The sequence below is a fragment of the Octopus bimaculoides genome, chromosome 23, assembly GCF_046866305.1.
Source record: "Octopus bimaculoides isolate indiv1 chromosome 23, ASM4686630v1, whole genome shotgun sequence".
Taxonomy (NCBI): Eukaryota; Metazoa; Mollusca; class Cephalopoda; order Octopoda; family Octopodidae; genus Octopus; species Octopus bimaculoides.
In genome coordinates, this window is record NC_142950.1 from 32,320,870 (window position 1) to 32,339,153 (window position 18,284).

Here is an 18,284-nt window from a genome sequence, read left to right on the forward strand (position 1 = left end):
TGGTCGATGCCAGTACCACCTGACTGGCCCTCATGCCGGTCACATGTAAAAAGCACCCACTACACTCTTGGCAAAGATTCAACAGCTGGATGCTCTTCCTAACTCCAAGAGTGTAGTGGATGCTTTTTACATGCCACCAGCATGAGAGCCGGTCAGCGAGTACTGGCATCAACTACGTTCAGATGATGCTTTTTACGTGCCACCAGCACGAGAGCTGGTCAACGGGTACTGGCATCAACCACGTTTAGATGATGCTTTTTACGTGCCACCAGCATGGGGAGCCAGTCAGGCGATACTAGCATCGACCCACGCTTGAATGGTGCTTATGTTATATTCTAAAACTGGAACAAGGTCACACATTTTGGAGAAGAGTAAAACCAACTCCAGCATTTGATTAATACTTCATCTCAATTGCTCCAGAAAGATGCAAAATAAAATTTACTTTTCGACAATAATCTAGATAAACGAGAAGATTTGTTGTTTGTTTTTGATTCATCATATATTCATTGTTTAACCATTTAGCATTCAAATTATTCCACCAAATGTAATGCTTATTTATTGGAAATGTTCAGAATTAATCATACATTATCTTGTAGCTTTAAGATTTTGATGATGTAATTGTTCAGTTTTAGAATGACATTGTGCGAGAGGCTGGATCTGGCCAGTTTTCTGCAATGACATCTGATTGATCATATATTTGCTATTTCATGGTTGACTTTGCTTGGAAAGTTGTTAAACTATCTCTTTGAATGGCTGTGGTCTTTGCATTACCCAAGACTTCTTTCTCAACCATCATCATCATTCATGTCTACTTCCTTATACATTCATGGGTTGGACACAATTTGTCAAGAGAGATTTTCTATAGCGAAATGCTCTTTCTATCACCAAGCAAGTATGTAAACCTAAATCTGAATTCTATGAAAATTGGTTGATAATTTATATTGTTCTCATAATGATATTCACAGACTTCCTCAATGCCACTGAAGGTATCCTCTCCTCCAACACTCTACCAATGATGGAAGGATTCAAGAATGGTAATAATTTTAATTTCTAGCCTGTTAAAACTTAACTATCGCTCATATAATATTACACCTATTCAATTTTTATTCTAACTGTTCATGTATGGTTCATCTGCCAATGAATAATTATTTTCGCTACATAAATCTCTGTAAAATTGTAATGTAAAATAAGACTTCTTCTTAAACAATAAGTGTTTTAGTGAAATCAACAGTCTTTGTGTGTTTCTAAATGGCTAACATGTGTCTTCCAGGCTGCAACCATTTTAGTTTCAGCACATCTTTTTTATCTTGTATTTGTTTCATTCCTTTGACTGCAGCCATGCTGGAGCATTACCTTAAAGGATCTTTAGTCGAACAAATTGCCCCCCCCCCCTCCAGGACTTATTTTTTTAGGACTAGGACTTATTCTGTTGGTCTCTTTTGCCCAACCACAAAGTTATAGGGACGTAAACACACCAACACCAGTTGCCAAGCAGTGGTGGAGGACAAACACACACACACACACACACACACACATATATATATACATGGGCAGCTTTCATTTCCTGTCTACCAAATCCATTCACAGGGCTTTGGTCAACCCGAGGCTATGGTAGGTAGAAGACACTTGCCTAAAAGGTCATGCAGTGGGGCTGAACCTGAAACCATGTGGTTGGAAAGCAAATTTCTTACCACACAGCCATGCCTAGATCAAATCACTTGCATAGCAAATACACCTCCATGATAGTAATTTTTTAAAATATTTTACCCATAACATTCTTCCCACACATTTTTAGGCATCTGGAAGTTTCTATGGAGCACAATAAAGCAGTATGCTTACCAATGTGACATTGCTGTAATCCTTGGACCCATCTATGACCAAAACCAAGATGGTCATGCAGATAATATGACCAGGTAAGTTAATTGAAATAAATTCTTCTTGCTCAGAAATTAGAATTGAAATCATGCCGATACAGCCTGGCATCAGTGATGTCGCAACTCATTTCTACAGCTGAGTGAATTGGAGCAACGTGAAATAAAGTGTCTTACTCAAGAACACATTACACAGCCTGGTCCTGGAATCGAACTCACTACCTCATTACTGCGAGCCCAATACTCTAACCACTGAGCCATTTGTCTTCACATTAGTCTTAATTATTATTTGGTAATTATGACACAGCCTCCAAAGTTTATTAGTCAGCTAAATTTGGTAACTTCTTGTGTATGAGTGTAAATTAGAATTAAATTTATAAAACGCCAAAATATTTGTCAGACATCTTTGATCTAGTTAATGATATTCTATTATTTCTGCATCTATTACTGGTAGTTTTGGCCAGTTCTCAAAAAGGCATGTTTGATTAACTTTTTCATTTGTTTTTATATCTTTTAACTTAAAATTACTATTTTGCTTCCTAACATTCTTAAAACCTGAAAAATAAAGACAAATGCCTTTTTCTCCTTAATTTCAAAATTAAAAAAAATTTTTTTATTTTCAGTTTTGATGACTCATCTCCACCATCTCCAACCCATTTCTTTGCAATTCTTCAAAGAAATCAAGTACAGAAATCTTCCAAAAGCTTGGATATTATATCATTTGTTCTTCCACATTTACCAAAAGTAACAAACTGCATGGTAAGAAAATAGAGATTCCAATAATTCTTTTACTCTTTTACTCTTTTATTCTTTTATCCTCTTCCTGGCTTCATTTATTACCATATTTTCTGACATACAATCAACATAGTATTTAGTCTAAACATTCAAACATTGTCACTATCTTCCCAAATCTTTCTGCATTTCACATGGAATTTTTGTTCCTCCAAAGTCAACCTACCATTTTGGTTGTAAATTTTGGTCTGAAAACGTTGTGTTAACAACAAACAAGATGAGGACAAATATCTGTCAAATGTAAATAATGTAAATAATGTACATAATTCCTCATCTCTTAAATATAGAACTGGAATACATGATTAGCTCAAAGCAATATGAATAAGAAAGCATTACATTTGATAGAGTGGAGGCGCAATGGCCCAGTGGTTAGGGCAGCGGACACGCAGTCATAGGATCACGGTTTCAATTCCCAGACCGGGCGTTGTGAGTGTTTATTGAGCGAAAACACCTAAAGCTCCACGAGGCTCTGGCAGGGGATGGTGGTGAACCCTGCTGTACTCTTCCACCACAACTTTCTCTCAGTCTTACTTCCTGTTTCTGTTGTGCCTGTAATTCAAAGGGTCAGCCTTGTCACACTGTCACGCTGAATATCCCCGAGAACTACGTTAAGGGTACACGTGTCTGTGGAGTGCTCAGCCACTTGCACGTTAATTTCACGAGCAGGCTGTTCCATTGATCGGATCAACTGGAACCCTTGATGTCGTAAGCGACGGAGTGCCAACAAACAAACAACATACCTGACTCTATAAGATGATGCAGGTAACATACCTATTTCTATGATCCTTGATTCGTTACTGAGAACCAGTTTGTATGAGTGAAAGATTCAAATTCTTCCTATTTCAGAACTTTAGGGAATACTTGCTTGACAACATTGTCAGTCTTCGAGACATAGAACACTTGACAAATCTTAGATTCGATCGTAGTCTTACTGTTAAGCAACGTACCTTCCTATCTGCAAATCTATGGAATGTATCCAATACTCAACCATGGTTAAAACAAGAATGCTCTCAAGAAAAGGCATGTGAAAGGTAAGTGGTTTGTTTTCTTTTTTTCAATACTTTAAGGGTCCATGTAAGATTTTGTTTTAGATGGAAACTGAAAGAAGCCCATCATATATATATATATATACATGTATATATTTATGCGTGTCTTTCTGTCCGTGTTTGCCCCACTACCATCACTTTGACAACCGATGTTGGTGTGTTTACGTCCCCATAACTTGGCGGTTCAGTCAAAGAGACCGCTAGAATAAGTACCAAGCTCTCTCTCTCTCTCTCTCTCTCTCTCTCTCTCTTACATACAATGGGCTTCCACACAGTTTTTCTTTCACAAATTTACTCACAAGACATTGGTTGACCCAGGGCTATAGTAGTAGACACTTGACCACTGTGCCACAATGTGGGATTCAACCTAAAACCATTTGGTTACCAAGCAAGCTTCTTGACCACACAGCCATGACCGCACATATGTAATGTTAGTCTTTTTAATATCAACTGCTTGATCTTCAAGTTAGTTTAGTATTTGGTTTCAGCAGGGACTGGTTGAGCTTCATTGATTTATAATGATTTTCTTTACAACCTCTTAATTATCAGCAATTTTAGCAAAACTTTTGATAGGCTCAAATTGTAGGCTCAACTTTTAAAGTATTATTACAGTAAACATTTCAGCAATATTTTCATAAACTGGGAACAGGTGTGGTTATAGGCATAGCTGTGTGGTAAGAAGTTTGTTTCCTTTCTCAACCACATGGTTTCTACTATATAGCCCTGGGGGGCCACCAAAACTTTGTGAGTGGATTTGGGGTCTGGGAAGCCAGGACACTGCACCACGCCCCAATCTGATCTGGCAGTGTTTCTACAGCTGGATGCCCTTCCTAACACCAACCACTCCAAGAATGTAGTGGTGCTTTTTACGTGCCACCGGAGCTGGCATCGACCTTGATTGGATGGTGCTTTTTACACATGTTAATTCTTTTTTCTTATCATTTGCAGAACACCAATTTTGCTCTTATTGTCTTTGCATAATTTTAATGCAGACAATTTAAATCTTGTGAAAATGCCTGCATTGGAAAAGCTTAAGCGCTGTGGTGTACAAGCATCTTACATGCGACCAGTTTATCCTTATAAAAGTTTACCTAATCTGTACAGTATAGTCACTGTAAGTAGTTCATTGTTTGTTTTTTGTATTGTTTCTGCAATGTCTTATTGATTACTAATTAAGTTATGTCACAAAAAGGAATTTATTGTACTTGGTCACAGATCTGTAGATTCCTTTCAACTAGCATTGCCTTGGAGAAAGCCCATGCTTTAAAAATTTGTGCAATAACACAATATACCACTTGGTCTAGGAAATGAAACCACAATCTTACAATCATGAGTGCTACACCCTAACCACGAGGCCATGCACCCTCGTATGTATATATCTATGTGTGTGTGTGTGTATGTGTGCGTGCGTGTGTGAGTGTGTATGTATGTCTGTATATATGTGTGTGTGTGTATATATATCATCATCATCATCATCATCATCATCATCATCATCATCATCATCGTTTAACGTCCGCTTTCCATGCTAGCATGGGTTGGACGATTTGACTGAGGACTGGTGAAACCGGATGGCAACACCAGGCTCCAATCTAAATTTGGCAGAGTTTCTACAGCTGGATGCCCTTCCTAACGCCAACCACTCAGAGAGTGTAGTAGGTGCTTTTATGTGTCACCTGCACGAAGGCCAGTCAGGCGATACTGGCAACGGCCACGCTTGAAATGGTGTCTTTTATGTGCCACCCGCACAAGCCAGTCCAGGGGCACTGGCAATGATCTCGCTCGAAAATCCTACGGAAGCCAGTCAGGCGGTACTGGCAATGGCCACACTAAAAATGGTGCATCTTATGTGCCACCCTCACAAGAGCCAGTCCAGGGGCACTGGCAACGATCTTACTTCGCTTGCCAGGTCTTCTCACGCACAGCACATTTCCAAAGGTCTCGGTCAGTAGTCATCGCCTCGGTGAGGCCCAATGTACGAAGGTCTTGCCTCACCACCTCAGCCCAGGTCTTTCTGGGCCTACCTCTTCCACGGGTTCCCTCAACTGTTAGGGTGTGGCACTTTTTCACGCAGCTATCCTCATCCATTCTCACCACATGTCCATACCAGCGCAATCGTCTCTCTTACACACCACAACTGATGCTTCTAATGTTCAGCTTTTCTCTCAAGATACTTACACTCTGACGGGTATTCACATTGACATTTCACATCCAACGGAGCATATATATATATATATATATATATATATATATATATATATATATGTATGTATAAGCAATAATAAATCTCATGACAGCCTTCTACATGGTTTTCCAGCTACCAATTTCACTTACAAAGCATTGCATGGGGGATTTCTATCCAAAAATACAGTATAGGAGATGTCTAAGGTATCACACAGTGAGATTAAACATGGAGATTTAACATAGTTGTAAAGCAAGCTAACCTGTATCTACCACATGAATATACCTATATACTCCCCCCCCCCATGAGAGGGGACAATAAAATCCTTAACTAGATTGGAAGACACAGTGATAATACACAATTATGCAAGACATGTTACTTGCAGGATTATATTTTAATTATGAATCTGTTTTATGTTTCAGGGTCTGTATCCAGAATCCCATGGAATCATTGATGAAGAAATGTATGACCCAGTGCAAAACAAATCTTTTAAGTCCACATCCAGCGAAGATTTCTGGTGGGGAGGAGAACCAGTTAGTATTACACAGTTTCTTCTATGTTTTAGTCTTTCAACTGCTGTCATGCTGGGATTCTACTTTGAAGGGCTTTAGCCAATTATATATCAAAGCTAGAACTTATTATTCGTGCCTGACCTATGAATATTTTCATAGAGAGAATTGTAAAGTCAAGGTACAAGGTGAATATGAAAGAGAAAATAGGGCACTTCCTTCAGGTTGGGCAACCATGTATTTTCTTCACAGTAGCACATCTGTTTCTGTCTTCATTCTCTCTCTCTCTCTCTCTCTCTCTCTCTCTCTCTCTCTCTCTCTCTCTCTCTCTCTCTCTCTCTCTCTCTCTCTCTCTCTCTCTCTCTCTCTCTCTCTCTCTCTCTCACCTTGTACTTCCTCTACAGCAAGACACCTGTATCTGTCTCACTATAATCTTTTCATCACCACCTTCCCCTCCTATGTCTCCTCTTCTCTTCTAACAGTTTGTTACATGTATTTTATAGATATGGAATATTGCTGAAAACCAAAACAAAACAGCTTCTGTTTACTTTTGGCCAGGATTCAGTAAGTATTTAAATGTTTTATTATATTATAACCATTCTGTTTTTTTTTGTTTTTTTGTTGCCTCTATAGAAGTCTTTTCAATTCTCCATGTCATTATATGTGTCAGTGTAGACGTGGATGAGTAGTTAAGAAGCTTGCTTCCCAACCATATGGTTTTAGGTTCAGTCCTTTGGTATGGCACCTTGGGCAAATGTCTTCTACTGTAGTCCCAGATCAACCAATGCCTTGGAAATGAATTTGATCATTGGAAACTGGAAGCTCATGGAAGCCCTCTTTGATCATGCTAATCATTTAAATACTTATGGTATCTTGTAAACTGATGAATTAACTCCCTTTTTTTAGATTAATGATGAGTTTTTTTTTTTAATTTCAGAGGATAAAAAGACAGGGAAGAGAGTGTATGAAAGGTAAGCATTCAATGTTCATATATTTGCTTTTTCATATGTTACAGTGAACATTCTTAAGGTGCAGGCTTGGCTGTGTGGCAAGAAGATTGCTTCCCAACCACATGGTTCTGGGTTCAGTTCCACTGCATGGCACCTTGGGCAAGGAGAAAAGAAGAATACAAAAAACCATTTTGACTTAGCCAGACCATACAGGCTAAGTCAAAATGGTTTTTTGTATTCTTACTTTCTACTTGGAGAGTTTAAATGTGGTTACAACAATATGACCTTCTATTGAAATGAAATTTCAGTAAATTTCTATATATCTTTGTGCAGCTGAGGATTGCTCTGCATTTTACATTTGATATAATGTTCACATTGCTTAATTAAATGGAGTTGCATGAAACGATCGTACTGCATTAACTTTGGATACCCTTGTCGCTTATTTTGATTTTAATCACCTTATTTTGGAATTGTATGGATAATACCATACTTAATTCTGGTGCCTAATCTTAAGTACCATATTCACATCGAATCTAAATTTATATATATATATATATATATATATATATATATATATATATTTATAAAAAAGAAGTTTGAAAACGCCAATATATAAAAAAGGAATTTTAATTTAAAATTTTGTCAGAGATATTTTTAACATGTTTCGGTTCTTGTAAGAACGAACCTTATCAAAAATACATATTTAAAAAAATTGTAATTAAATGAAGAGTTCATAATTGTTTCTTACTGGTGTCAATAGTCCACGTGGGGGCATTTTTTGTTGGTTGTAGTAGTAGTAGTGGCCGTGTTGGCAATGGTAAATGGCAGTGACCTCTGTCCATATATATATATATATATATATATATATATATATATATATGATATTTACCATGTGATATTTACCATGAAAAAATATGTGAAAGATATGGTATATAATTTTTTTTGTGCAAGGGTTCCTTGAGGCATGTAATTTCTTTTAAGGATTATGCAAGGGTAAAAAGGTTGAGAAACACTGACCCAATCCATTCAAGCATGAAAAAGGGGACATTAAAATGATGATGATGATGATGATGATGATGATGGTGATACTTTACACGTCATTAGCCTTAAGGTGGAAAATTTTGCCAGTGATAAGCAAGGGCAGACTTAGAGAGCGGAGAGAAAGATCTGGAAACAGCTCAGATGGAAAATGGTAGGATTTAGCTGTTGAAATGAAGAAGAAGATGTACAGAAAATTATTTGATCAACAGTCTTTCTCTTTCCTCATCTTTCTTCACAGAACTTTGCTTTAGGAGAAATCTAAAGGTAATCTAGATGAGAATTTAAAGATGTAGAAATAGAAATATTGGGAGCATCTTTTTCTTTTAGTTTCAGATTTGGCTACTTTTAAAGTAGCAGTTCAGTCTTGGATGCAATTATTCAAAGTCTTAGCCAGATAATAAGAAGCCAATGCTGAAAATAAGAAATAATATTTTCAGCGCACTTTCTTTTTAAAATGTTGAAGTAGAAAATTATCAGATATAAAATTGAAATCGTATAATTCAACCTATATTTGTAAATATGCATAAATACTTTGAGAATATATTTCCATCCAAAATCTATGGAATTACTCAGGAGACACACAAGACTTGTGTAAGATATGCACACACACACACACACACACACACACACACACACACACACACACACACACACACACACATACGCACATACACATGTATATGTGGTTGAATGTATAACTATAAGTATGTATTTTAGATGCAGTCATATTTGAGTGGCTAGTAAGTTCACTTCCCAACTATATGGTTGTGTATATATATATATATATATATATATATATATATACACGTGTGTGTGTATGTTTTAGGTGAAGGCTGGTGGCTTAGTGGTTAGTGTATTCGGCTCATGACCATAAGGTTGCTTTTGCCCGTGTTGTAGTGGTTAAGAGCGTGGGCTACTAACCCCAAGATTCCGAGTTTCGATTCCAAGCAGTGACCTGAACAATAACAATAATAATAATAATAATAATAATAATAATAATAATAATAATAATGACATCGAAGAATACCTTAGGAACGAGAACCCAGGTTCGAAATTTCCCCAAGACACCTGAAGAAGGCTGGAGGGTATATCAGCCGAAACGTTGTGTTAACAACAAACAAGATGACGACAAATATCCATCAATTGTAAATAATGTAAATTATGTACATAATACCTCATCTCTTAAATATAGAACTGAACAGTGTTATTTGTTGTCGGAATCTCGAGCAGTTATCTAATAAACAAATACAAGGTTGTCTCGATGTCTCCGCAACAAGATATTCATCCAACACTTGGGATGACCACAGGGGCAATCAAAAACCAAACCCAGTGGAAGCATTTATTAGCTGACATCATTCGTTGACTGGTTAATTTCTAAGAAATAGACCCATTAGATTTCAACTGAACTATATATTATTGCTGCTGGAAGCTGGCATGCCAATAATCATAAAGTCAATCAGTCATAAGTCGGATAAGTCATAAGTCGACGACGACCTGTATATATGTATGACCTTCTCAGTTATTCATTTTCGTTGTCAGTTTGTTTTTTTTCTCAATAATTTCGATTTCTTTGTAGTCCTATTGATTACATTAAAGGGGTGAACATGATACTAAACGATTTGAGTCTTCCACCAGAGAAACAGCCAAATGTTATTGCAGCATATCTCAAGACACCTAATCCCAACCTACATGTAAGTTTGCTTATTTGACAGTCTCTGTTTTCTAACGTGTGTGTGTGTGTGTGTGTGTGTGTGTGTGTGTGTGTGTGTTTTGGTTTTTATTCATCTTATTCTCTCTATTAATTATAATAGACAATGATTTCAGTAACTTCTTTTCTCTTTATCTTTTATGTTTCGGTCATTAGACTGCGGCCATGTTGGGGCACCGCCTTGAATTTTTAGTCAAATGACTCGACTCCAGTACTTACTTTTTAAGCCTGGTACTTATTCTATCATTTTTTTTTTTTTTTGCTGAACCACTAAGTTACAGGGACGTAAACACACCAACACCGGTTGTCAAGTGGTGATGGGGAACAAACACACACACACACACACGCACACACACACACACACACACACACACACACACACACACACACACACATATATATATATATACACATATATATTATGACAGGCTCACAAGGTTTTGGTTGGCCCAAGGCTATAGTAGTAGATACTTGCCCAAGGTGTCACATGGTGGGACTGAACCTGGAACCATGTGCTTGGGAAGCAAACTTCTTACCACACAGCCACTCTTGTGCCTATATGAGGGCAAGTTAACAAGGGAAGCCTTAATTTGGTCTTATATCCTGCTAGAAACAAATGCCAAATCTCCTGGTTGTCATATCTATCTGTCTGTCTATCTATCTATCTATCTATCTATCTATCTATCTATCTATCTATCTGTCTGTCTGTCTATCTATCTATCTATCTTTCTATCTATCTATCTATCTATCTGTCTGTTTATCTATCTATCTATCTATTTATCTATCTATCTATTTATGTATCTATCTATTAATCTATCTATCTATTGATCTCCTGGTTGTCATATCCATCTGTCTATTGATCTATCTATTTATCTAGTCTTCCATCCATTCATCGATCCATCCAGAGCTGAAGTGCTTTTGATCATTGGGTCAGCTTCATCAGGACTAAACTAGAGTTAAGCAATATCAACAGTCTGATTGATGTTAACTTAATAGGGAGCTTCTATGTGGCCATACTATCTCATAGAAATAATAACCAAATCTCTTTTATAGGGTACCCTGGAAAATTTTATTTACTACTAGGATACGTGATTTTCTTTTCATAGCTCAATGGATTTTTATTAGGAAGTGTGTTTATGAAAACACCTATTCCGACAGTTATTATGTATTTGACTTTGCAAAACCACAGTATTAAATTCACAGAAAAAGAAATCTCAAAAGTTATTAAAAATAAAATATAGATAAAAGAACAATTTCTCTCCTTTGATAACTTTTCCAATCGATATTAAAATAAGAGCTGTGTTTCTCTGTTTTTCTGTCTGTCTGTTTGTCTGACTATCATACACTATCCACAGATAGAGATATATTCAAGTCTTGTGACCTCAGTGTTATCACAATGTGTAATTTGGAAGATGCCACACTTAATATTCAAAGATATTCAATTGTTAAATAGCCATGAATATTTGACTATCAAATACAGTAATATATTGTGTGATGAAAGGCAAATAAAGATAGGAAGAATGGAAGAAAAAGAAACATAATGAAAATAGCAACATATTTAATAAAACTTCTGTCAGTAAAACAGTTTTGTTGCTTGTATGTTAAGTACATTATTTTCCACATAAATATTTGTTAATATACAACAATTGTGCAATTTAAAATAAAAGGTCATGAAAGAATTCCTGATCATGAATTTATATCATAATGATTACTAAAAGAAAGTAATTATTAAAGTCTAATGTCTAAATAATTCTTAAAAATTCTAGTTTTCTAGTGTGAATAAATAAACATCAAATTTGACAGAGTAATCTGAATGCTAAATAGTTAACCCTTTTGTTACCGTATTTATTTTGAGATGCCCTGTATTTCTTTTAATTACTTTAAATATAACAAAGAATTTAGTAAAATAACTTAGTTATCATTCATCTAGTGTTAGGAACATAAATTGTGACTAAGGTTTGGTGGAAGATTTTAATTCAAATCTTATGAAAACAAAACATTTGTACTCAAAGCCAGAGCTAGTTTCAGCTGGGCTGGTAATGAAAGGGTTAAAGTTAAAAATTTTACCTGCAAGAAAGTGACAGGTATTGAACTGGAACTGTTTAATTTAGATGTGTTTCTCTTTCAGTTCTTGATAATTTCAAAGTATTTGGTTACATCAGAATATTTGATTATGTCAAACAGTGTAGTTAAATTATATCATAGGAAATCTCCCATGTGATAAGCCTGCTCAGCAATACATCTAAATTATCACAAACTTATAATTACACAGAGTTATTTCAGTTTTATCTCCCTTCTACTCTGATCAAACAAAATTAGCTGAACAATCTCTAACACGGTGTTATAATCTACATTAAGAAACTCTTTTGATGTAATAATACATGTTTAATAAGCTCTTTGAATTTTGTGTTCACTACAAAATTGATTTCGTTGTAAATCTGATGCTAATTAGAGCTCACAGAACATCGTAGAATAGACCGTGATATTCTCTGTCTTTGAGTAATGGTGTCTGTTGTATGGTTTGTCATGTTCTAAATCTTCCAGTAACACCGTTACAGTCCATAAAGTTTTTCGTATTTTAGTAATGTTACTGTCTTTTTCAAAGAAATTTGCTATAAAATTTTGGTTTGTTTTGTTCTTGATATTCCAAACAAGTGTGGTTGATTGAAATTTCATACAAAAGAAATTGCAGTTGTTCTTAATAGTTCATCTCACTTTTTGGCACACTTTTTCCTGTGACAGTCTCAATGGGTTTTGGTTCACAAATGATTCTGATTAACAGGCTGGTTTTTCTTCTATGAAATTAACAACAAATGAAAGAAATATCTGTAACTTAAACAATATTGGGGACAGATAAACACAACACATAGTAAATTTCATTCACCAAAGCATCAAGGTAACCATCCAAACATCCCAACAAAAGATTCCTAGTTTTAGATACTGAACTATAGCTATACATTATAAGTGATTTAAAACAAATCATCCTTTTGTATTATATGGAAACTATGGTCATTAATCATGCACAACTGCAAAATCAATCATCCTGAAAGCAGATCTACAGAGACTCATGAGAAATGCATCTTATATGTAAACAGAGAAAGCATGTTGAGGATTTATTCTACTACAGGCAGTTCTCTGGACATATCCAATGAAATTGAATCAGAATATGTAGAGGAGTCAAGAAAATGTTTGAAACGATCATCAGCAATTATGCAGATGGTGTGTACCCCATATACTAGAGTAAATTCTGGAACAATCTGAAAGGGAAAAATAAAAACAAGTAAAGGTTTTGGTGCAACGACAAAAATATTCCAAGGCGTTATGTTCATTGATAATATACCCAGAGTTAAACAGAAATAATAGAAATAATGTATGGAACGCCAATATCCGATTAACAACCACAGTGGTACAAAAGATGCTAGGATGAGGTTAAAACTTGCTAAAGCCAACTACACAACTACACATTGTTAACATGATATGTTAACAACAAAATGGACGCAAATTAAATAAATACACACACACACAGATAGATAAATAAATAGATAGATAGATAGATAGATAGATAGATAGATAGATAGATAGATAGATAGATAGATAGATAGATAGATAGATAGATAGAAGGCAAAGTAATAATATGACAACAATTCACACATTTACCATAGAGACAGCAACATAACATAAAAATCAGGTGGTAAATGAAAATCATTTGAAAATGTAAACCCATTGAAAAGGTCACAGGAAAAGTGTGATGAAAATTTCCAGGAAGCTATAACTGAAACAAGAAACATCATCCAGTTAGTGTTTTTCATAGGCATTAATGTGATTGCTAAAATATAACAATATTGATTTCAACACACAGTTTCAGATTAAAATGCTTTCAAAACAAATTCATGGAAAAAAATGTAAAAAAAATCTAGCAGTTTGGTTATGTTATATCATTGAAAAATCTTTCATGTGATAAACCTTCTCAATAACAAATCTAAACATCACAAATTTATAAATTAGTCAGAGCTAGTTTTCCTACCTTATCTGCCCATCGCTTTGATCAGATAAAGGTGTTGGAATTTTAAGCTTTGGATTGATCTGTGCACTATTTTGTGATTATACTACACTTGCTTTAGCATTTTCCAACACACACACACTAGATATCTATATATATATATATAGAAAAATATATATATATATTTTCCGTCCGCCACTACCCTCCACAAAAACAATTTAATTTGTGTTCGTGGGAAGAACCATTTCAATGATGCGTACTGCCTTAATTCTTCGAAACGCCTGTGTTTTAATGGTGGCAGCTGATGAAGGAGATGTTTCTATGTGGCCTGCTTGTTTGTTGTACCTTGTTTATCATTTTGTCCATGTTCTTTTGCCAGTTATGTATCTATATGTACATGTAGATGAAGGTATGTACATACATGTTCATATATATGCATATACTCATATATTGTTTATATATATATATAGAATAGTGGTACAACAATGCACCAATATTTACTGAAAATAGCAGTCAATAATATACGACACTATAGTGTCGTGTATAATAAATATGCTTCACTAAACCCTTCAACATGATGCCCAAACATGGCTATAATCCAATTATTGAGACAAGACGATAAAAGAAGTGCACTGTGGGGACACAGAACACCCTGAAGTATTATATAGGTTCCACAGTCTAATGTGTGGATGATATCCTCATTTAAAAATAATAACAACATATATACATGTCTATGTGTGCATTTATAGATTTATAGTGTGTGTGTGTGCAAGGGCGAACTGTCCAGGTTACCAGCTTGCCCGATGGCAAGTGGGCCCCTGCGCCATAGAATCCATATATGGGGGCCCGTGTTCGTTTCTAAGGGGCCCATCCACTCAAGTTTGAGAATTTTTTGTTAATTATTTCAGCCTGGGTGTGTTTGTAGGCAGTTGAAAAGAATACTTTTAACAAAGAAAAAAAAAAATTAAATTATACCATTGTAGTTGCGGGTGGGCCCCCTTGTAGATGTGGGTGGACCCCCTTAATCTCCTGGCAACCAATGCCGATATTTTTAGACCCAGTCTGCCACTGTGTGTGTGTGTGTGTGTGTATGTATATATATATATATATATATATATATATATATATATATATATATATATATATAATTGAGTTTTTACCTGTAATTTTGGATTTTGTCCCTAATATTATTATATATATATATATTTATATATATATATATATATATATATATATATATATATATATATATATATATACATATATATATATATGTATATATATACATACATATATATATATATATATATATATATATATATATATATATATATATATATATATATATATATATATATACACACACACACATATACACATATATATGTATATATATTCATACATACACATTAATGCACACACATACACACACACACACACACACCAGTGTATCTTTGTAGTGAGCCATTTTAACCCCTTGCTGCTAAAGTTAATTGCCTTAAGTTTAATAAAAATCAGATTGGCACCACTTTGATCTTCCGTGTATCAAAACTTTTGATGTCCTTCTTCCTCTTAAATGTAGATCGAAGACCAACTCAACTTGATCGATGATGCAATCAACCAGTTGATGAATGGTATCAAAGAACGACATCTCGAAAACTGTATCAATTTAGTTATTGTATCTGACCACGGTAAGTAGCTGTTCTTTTCTATGTATACCTTTACAAAAGCACACACTCACACACATACATATATTCATATATCGGTACTAAATGTGTTTATTTTGGGAAGTCCAGTGTGTGGCATTATTCTGTAGTAATGCCCCTTATATAAATATAAATGAATAATTATATTCTTGGGAATAGAAATTTCCCTTATGAATTTTTTTACACACTGGCTTCCTGATGAAATTCTTGTAAAAGACTATTATGCTTTTTTGAATTTATATTCATATATCTGTATGTGGAAAGAGAAAGATTTGGTATATTTTTACTCAACCTTGAGATTCATGAACTTTCTCTGGTTATAAGTAGTTGCATGCCAAGAACAAACAGCAGAGATTTAAGAGAGATTTCTGGAAAACAGATACCCCATCTTTTGCCAGGCAAACCAGAAGTCACAGAGACATGTGAGAATCACCAGAGAACACACATATCATCTTTTGCCCAGCAACATAGTTCTTTTCCTTAGAAATGTAAAGGAATTTTTCTTCATATTTGCAACCCAACTCTTCTTGCCATTTCAAACATAATTAGTCATTACTAAGCTCTATTCCAATTACTACTTTCTCTACCAACAGCTATTAGAAGTTTATGTTCAATTGCTCTCTTGTGCAATAAATCATACTGTTAAAATATGCAATTATGTTTAGTCGCTCCTTTTCATTATGGTTTAACACACAGTCTTGCTTACACCGATAAGTACCAATATACCATACCAAACCAACAATAGTAAATTAGCCAAACATAGTACTAGCTAACTCTGAGAGAAAAGAACAGTTCAGGTCTGAGAGAAAAGAGCATATTGGTACCAGAAGGTGAATGAAGCCAAGCATCACTTCAGGTAAGCCACTTTCCAGCAATCAGCTATTAATTGATAAGATTTGTCAACATGAGTGTCAGCAACAAACACGATCTAAAACTACAACTAGATTAACCCTTTAGCATTCAGATTACTCTGTCAGATGTAATGCTTATTTATTCACATTGTTTTCAATTAACCACTCATTATCTTATAGCTTTGACATTTCGATGAAGTGATTGTTTTTATTTTTAAAATGACATCATAGGATAGGTGTGAAAGGTGAGATCTGACCAGTTTGAATATAAAACAGAATATCTGGACCAGATATAGCAGGTTTAACTGTGAAAAGGTTAAGGCTATACAGAAGCCAATGTCACATTCCACTATCTCTCTCTATCACACAGCTACTAAACCATTTCATATCCATCATCATTCTACAAAAAGAACTTCCTTTTGCTTTTCTGTAGTTCCCTGTTAGATAGTCATGTCTGGGTCAAACTTTTAGATAATAAAAGTTGCTAAAACTTCTTTCATCCATTCATCTTCTTCCATCATTCATTTTACTGCTAAATTGGTTGCAATTTATTTTTTATTGTCATATTTGCGCCCTTTTTTGTGTGTTTTCCTTATCATATTTGTTTGATTTTCCTTGCGCTCAATTTCTCTCTGTGCTTGGCTATTTGTGTACGTACATGTGGATGTATATATGTGTGTGTGAGTACGTGCATGTGCGTGTGTATGTGTACGTGTGTGTATGTGTACGTGTGTGTATGTGTGTGTGTGTTGTATCTTTCATTGATTGATATATATCAGTGAAAGATGTAAACGTCAGTGAGAAAACTGATAAATTTGTGGTATTCGTTTTATCTGACTCACACACACACACACACATATACACACACACACACACACGCACACGCACACACATACACACACACACACACACACACACATACACAAACACACACGCACGCACACACACACACACACACGCAGAGTCTTGCCACTTTTGCTATTATGAGTGTGACACACACATGCTTGTCACTCCTGCCATCATGAATGTGGTGAACCACCCATGACAACCATGGCAATAATGATGGCAATGAAGACGAGGTGAAAGACTATGGTGGTGGTGGTGATGGTGGTGGTGGTTGTGGCGGCGGAGGCAGCGGAGGCAGCGGCGGTAGTGGTGGTGGTGGTGGTGGTAGCAGCAGCAGCAGCAACAGTAGTAGTAGTAGTAGCAGCAGCAGCAACAGTAGTAGTAGTAGTAGTAGTAGTAGTAGTAGTAGTAGTAGTAGTAGTAGTAGTAGTTGTTGTAGTAGTAGTGGTAGTAGTAGTTTACTGTTTGTCATTTTTCTTTATCTCTTTCTATAACCAAGTCACACATTAACTTCACTTTTGCTTTTATATATCCAGTGTTAGAAATATCAATATGAATAGAAATTTTTATTTTCGCCTTCTGAGAATTTCCTGAACATATCTGAGCGATTTGTACATGTTTCTACAAGAATAGCAATCATCATCATCATCATCATCATCATCACCAACATCATTATCTTCCTCATTGTTTTAATTCAACTTTTCTCTGCATAGTTGAGGCAGATAATTTTTCTACAGTCTGATGCTTTTCCTGTTGCCAACCTTCAACTGTTTCCAATCAAAGTG

General features: G+C 35.4%; 1 protein-coding gene across 4 annotated transcripts in view; it reads left to right on the top strand.

Annotated features, from left to right (window-relative positions):
* LOC106870407 (uncharacterized) overlaps positions 1 to 18,284 on the top strand; it is a 267,331-nt gene that overhangs the window by 206,211 nt on the left and 42,836 nt on the right. For all 4 annotated transcript variants that reach the window (XM_089340572.1, XM_089340571.1, XM_089340573.1 and 1 more), the window contains exons 18-27: positions 966 to 1,034; positions 1,796 to 1,913; positions 2,495 to 2,630; positions 3,510 to 3,694; positions 4,658 to 4,823; positions 6,311 to 6,421; positions 6,901 to 6,961; positions 7,335 to 7,368; positions 9,965 to 10,079; positions 15,679 to 15,787. In XM_089340572.1, the coding sequence (XP_089196698.1) occupies positions 966 to 1,034; positions 1,796 to 1,913; positions 2,495 to 2,630; positions 3,510 to 3,694; positions 4,658 to 4,823; positions 6,311 to 6,421; positions 6,901 to 6,961; positions 7,335 to 7,368; positions 9,965 to 10,079; positions 15,679 to 15,787 (1,104 nt within the window). The remainder of the gene's footprint in view (positions 1 to 965; positions 1,035 to 1,795; positions 1,914 to 2,494; positions 2,631 to 3,509; positions 3,695 to 4,657; positions 4,824 to 6,310; positions 6,422 to 6,900; positions 6,962 to 7,334; positions 7,369 to 9,964; positions 10,080 to 15,678; positions 15,788 to 18,284) is intronic.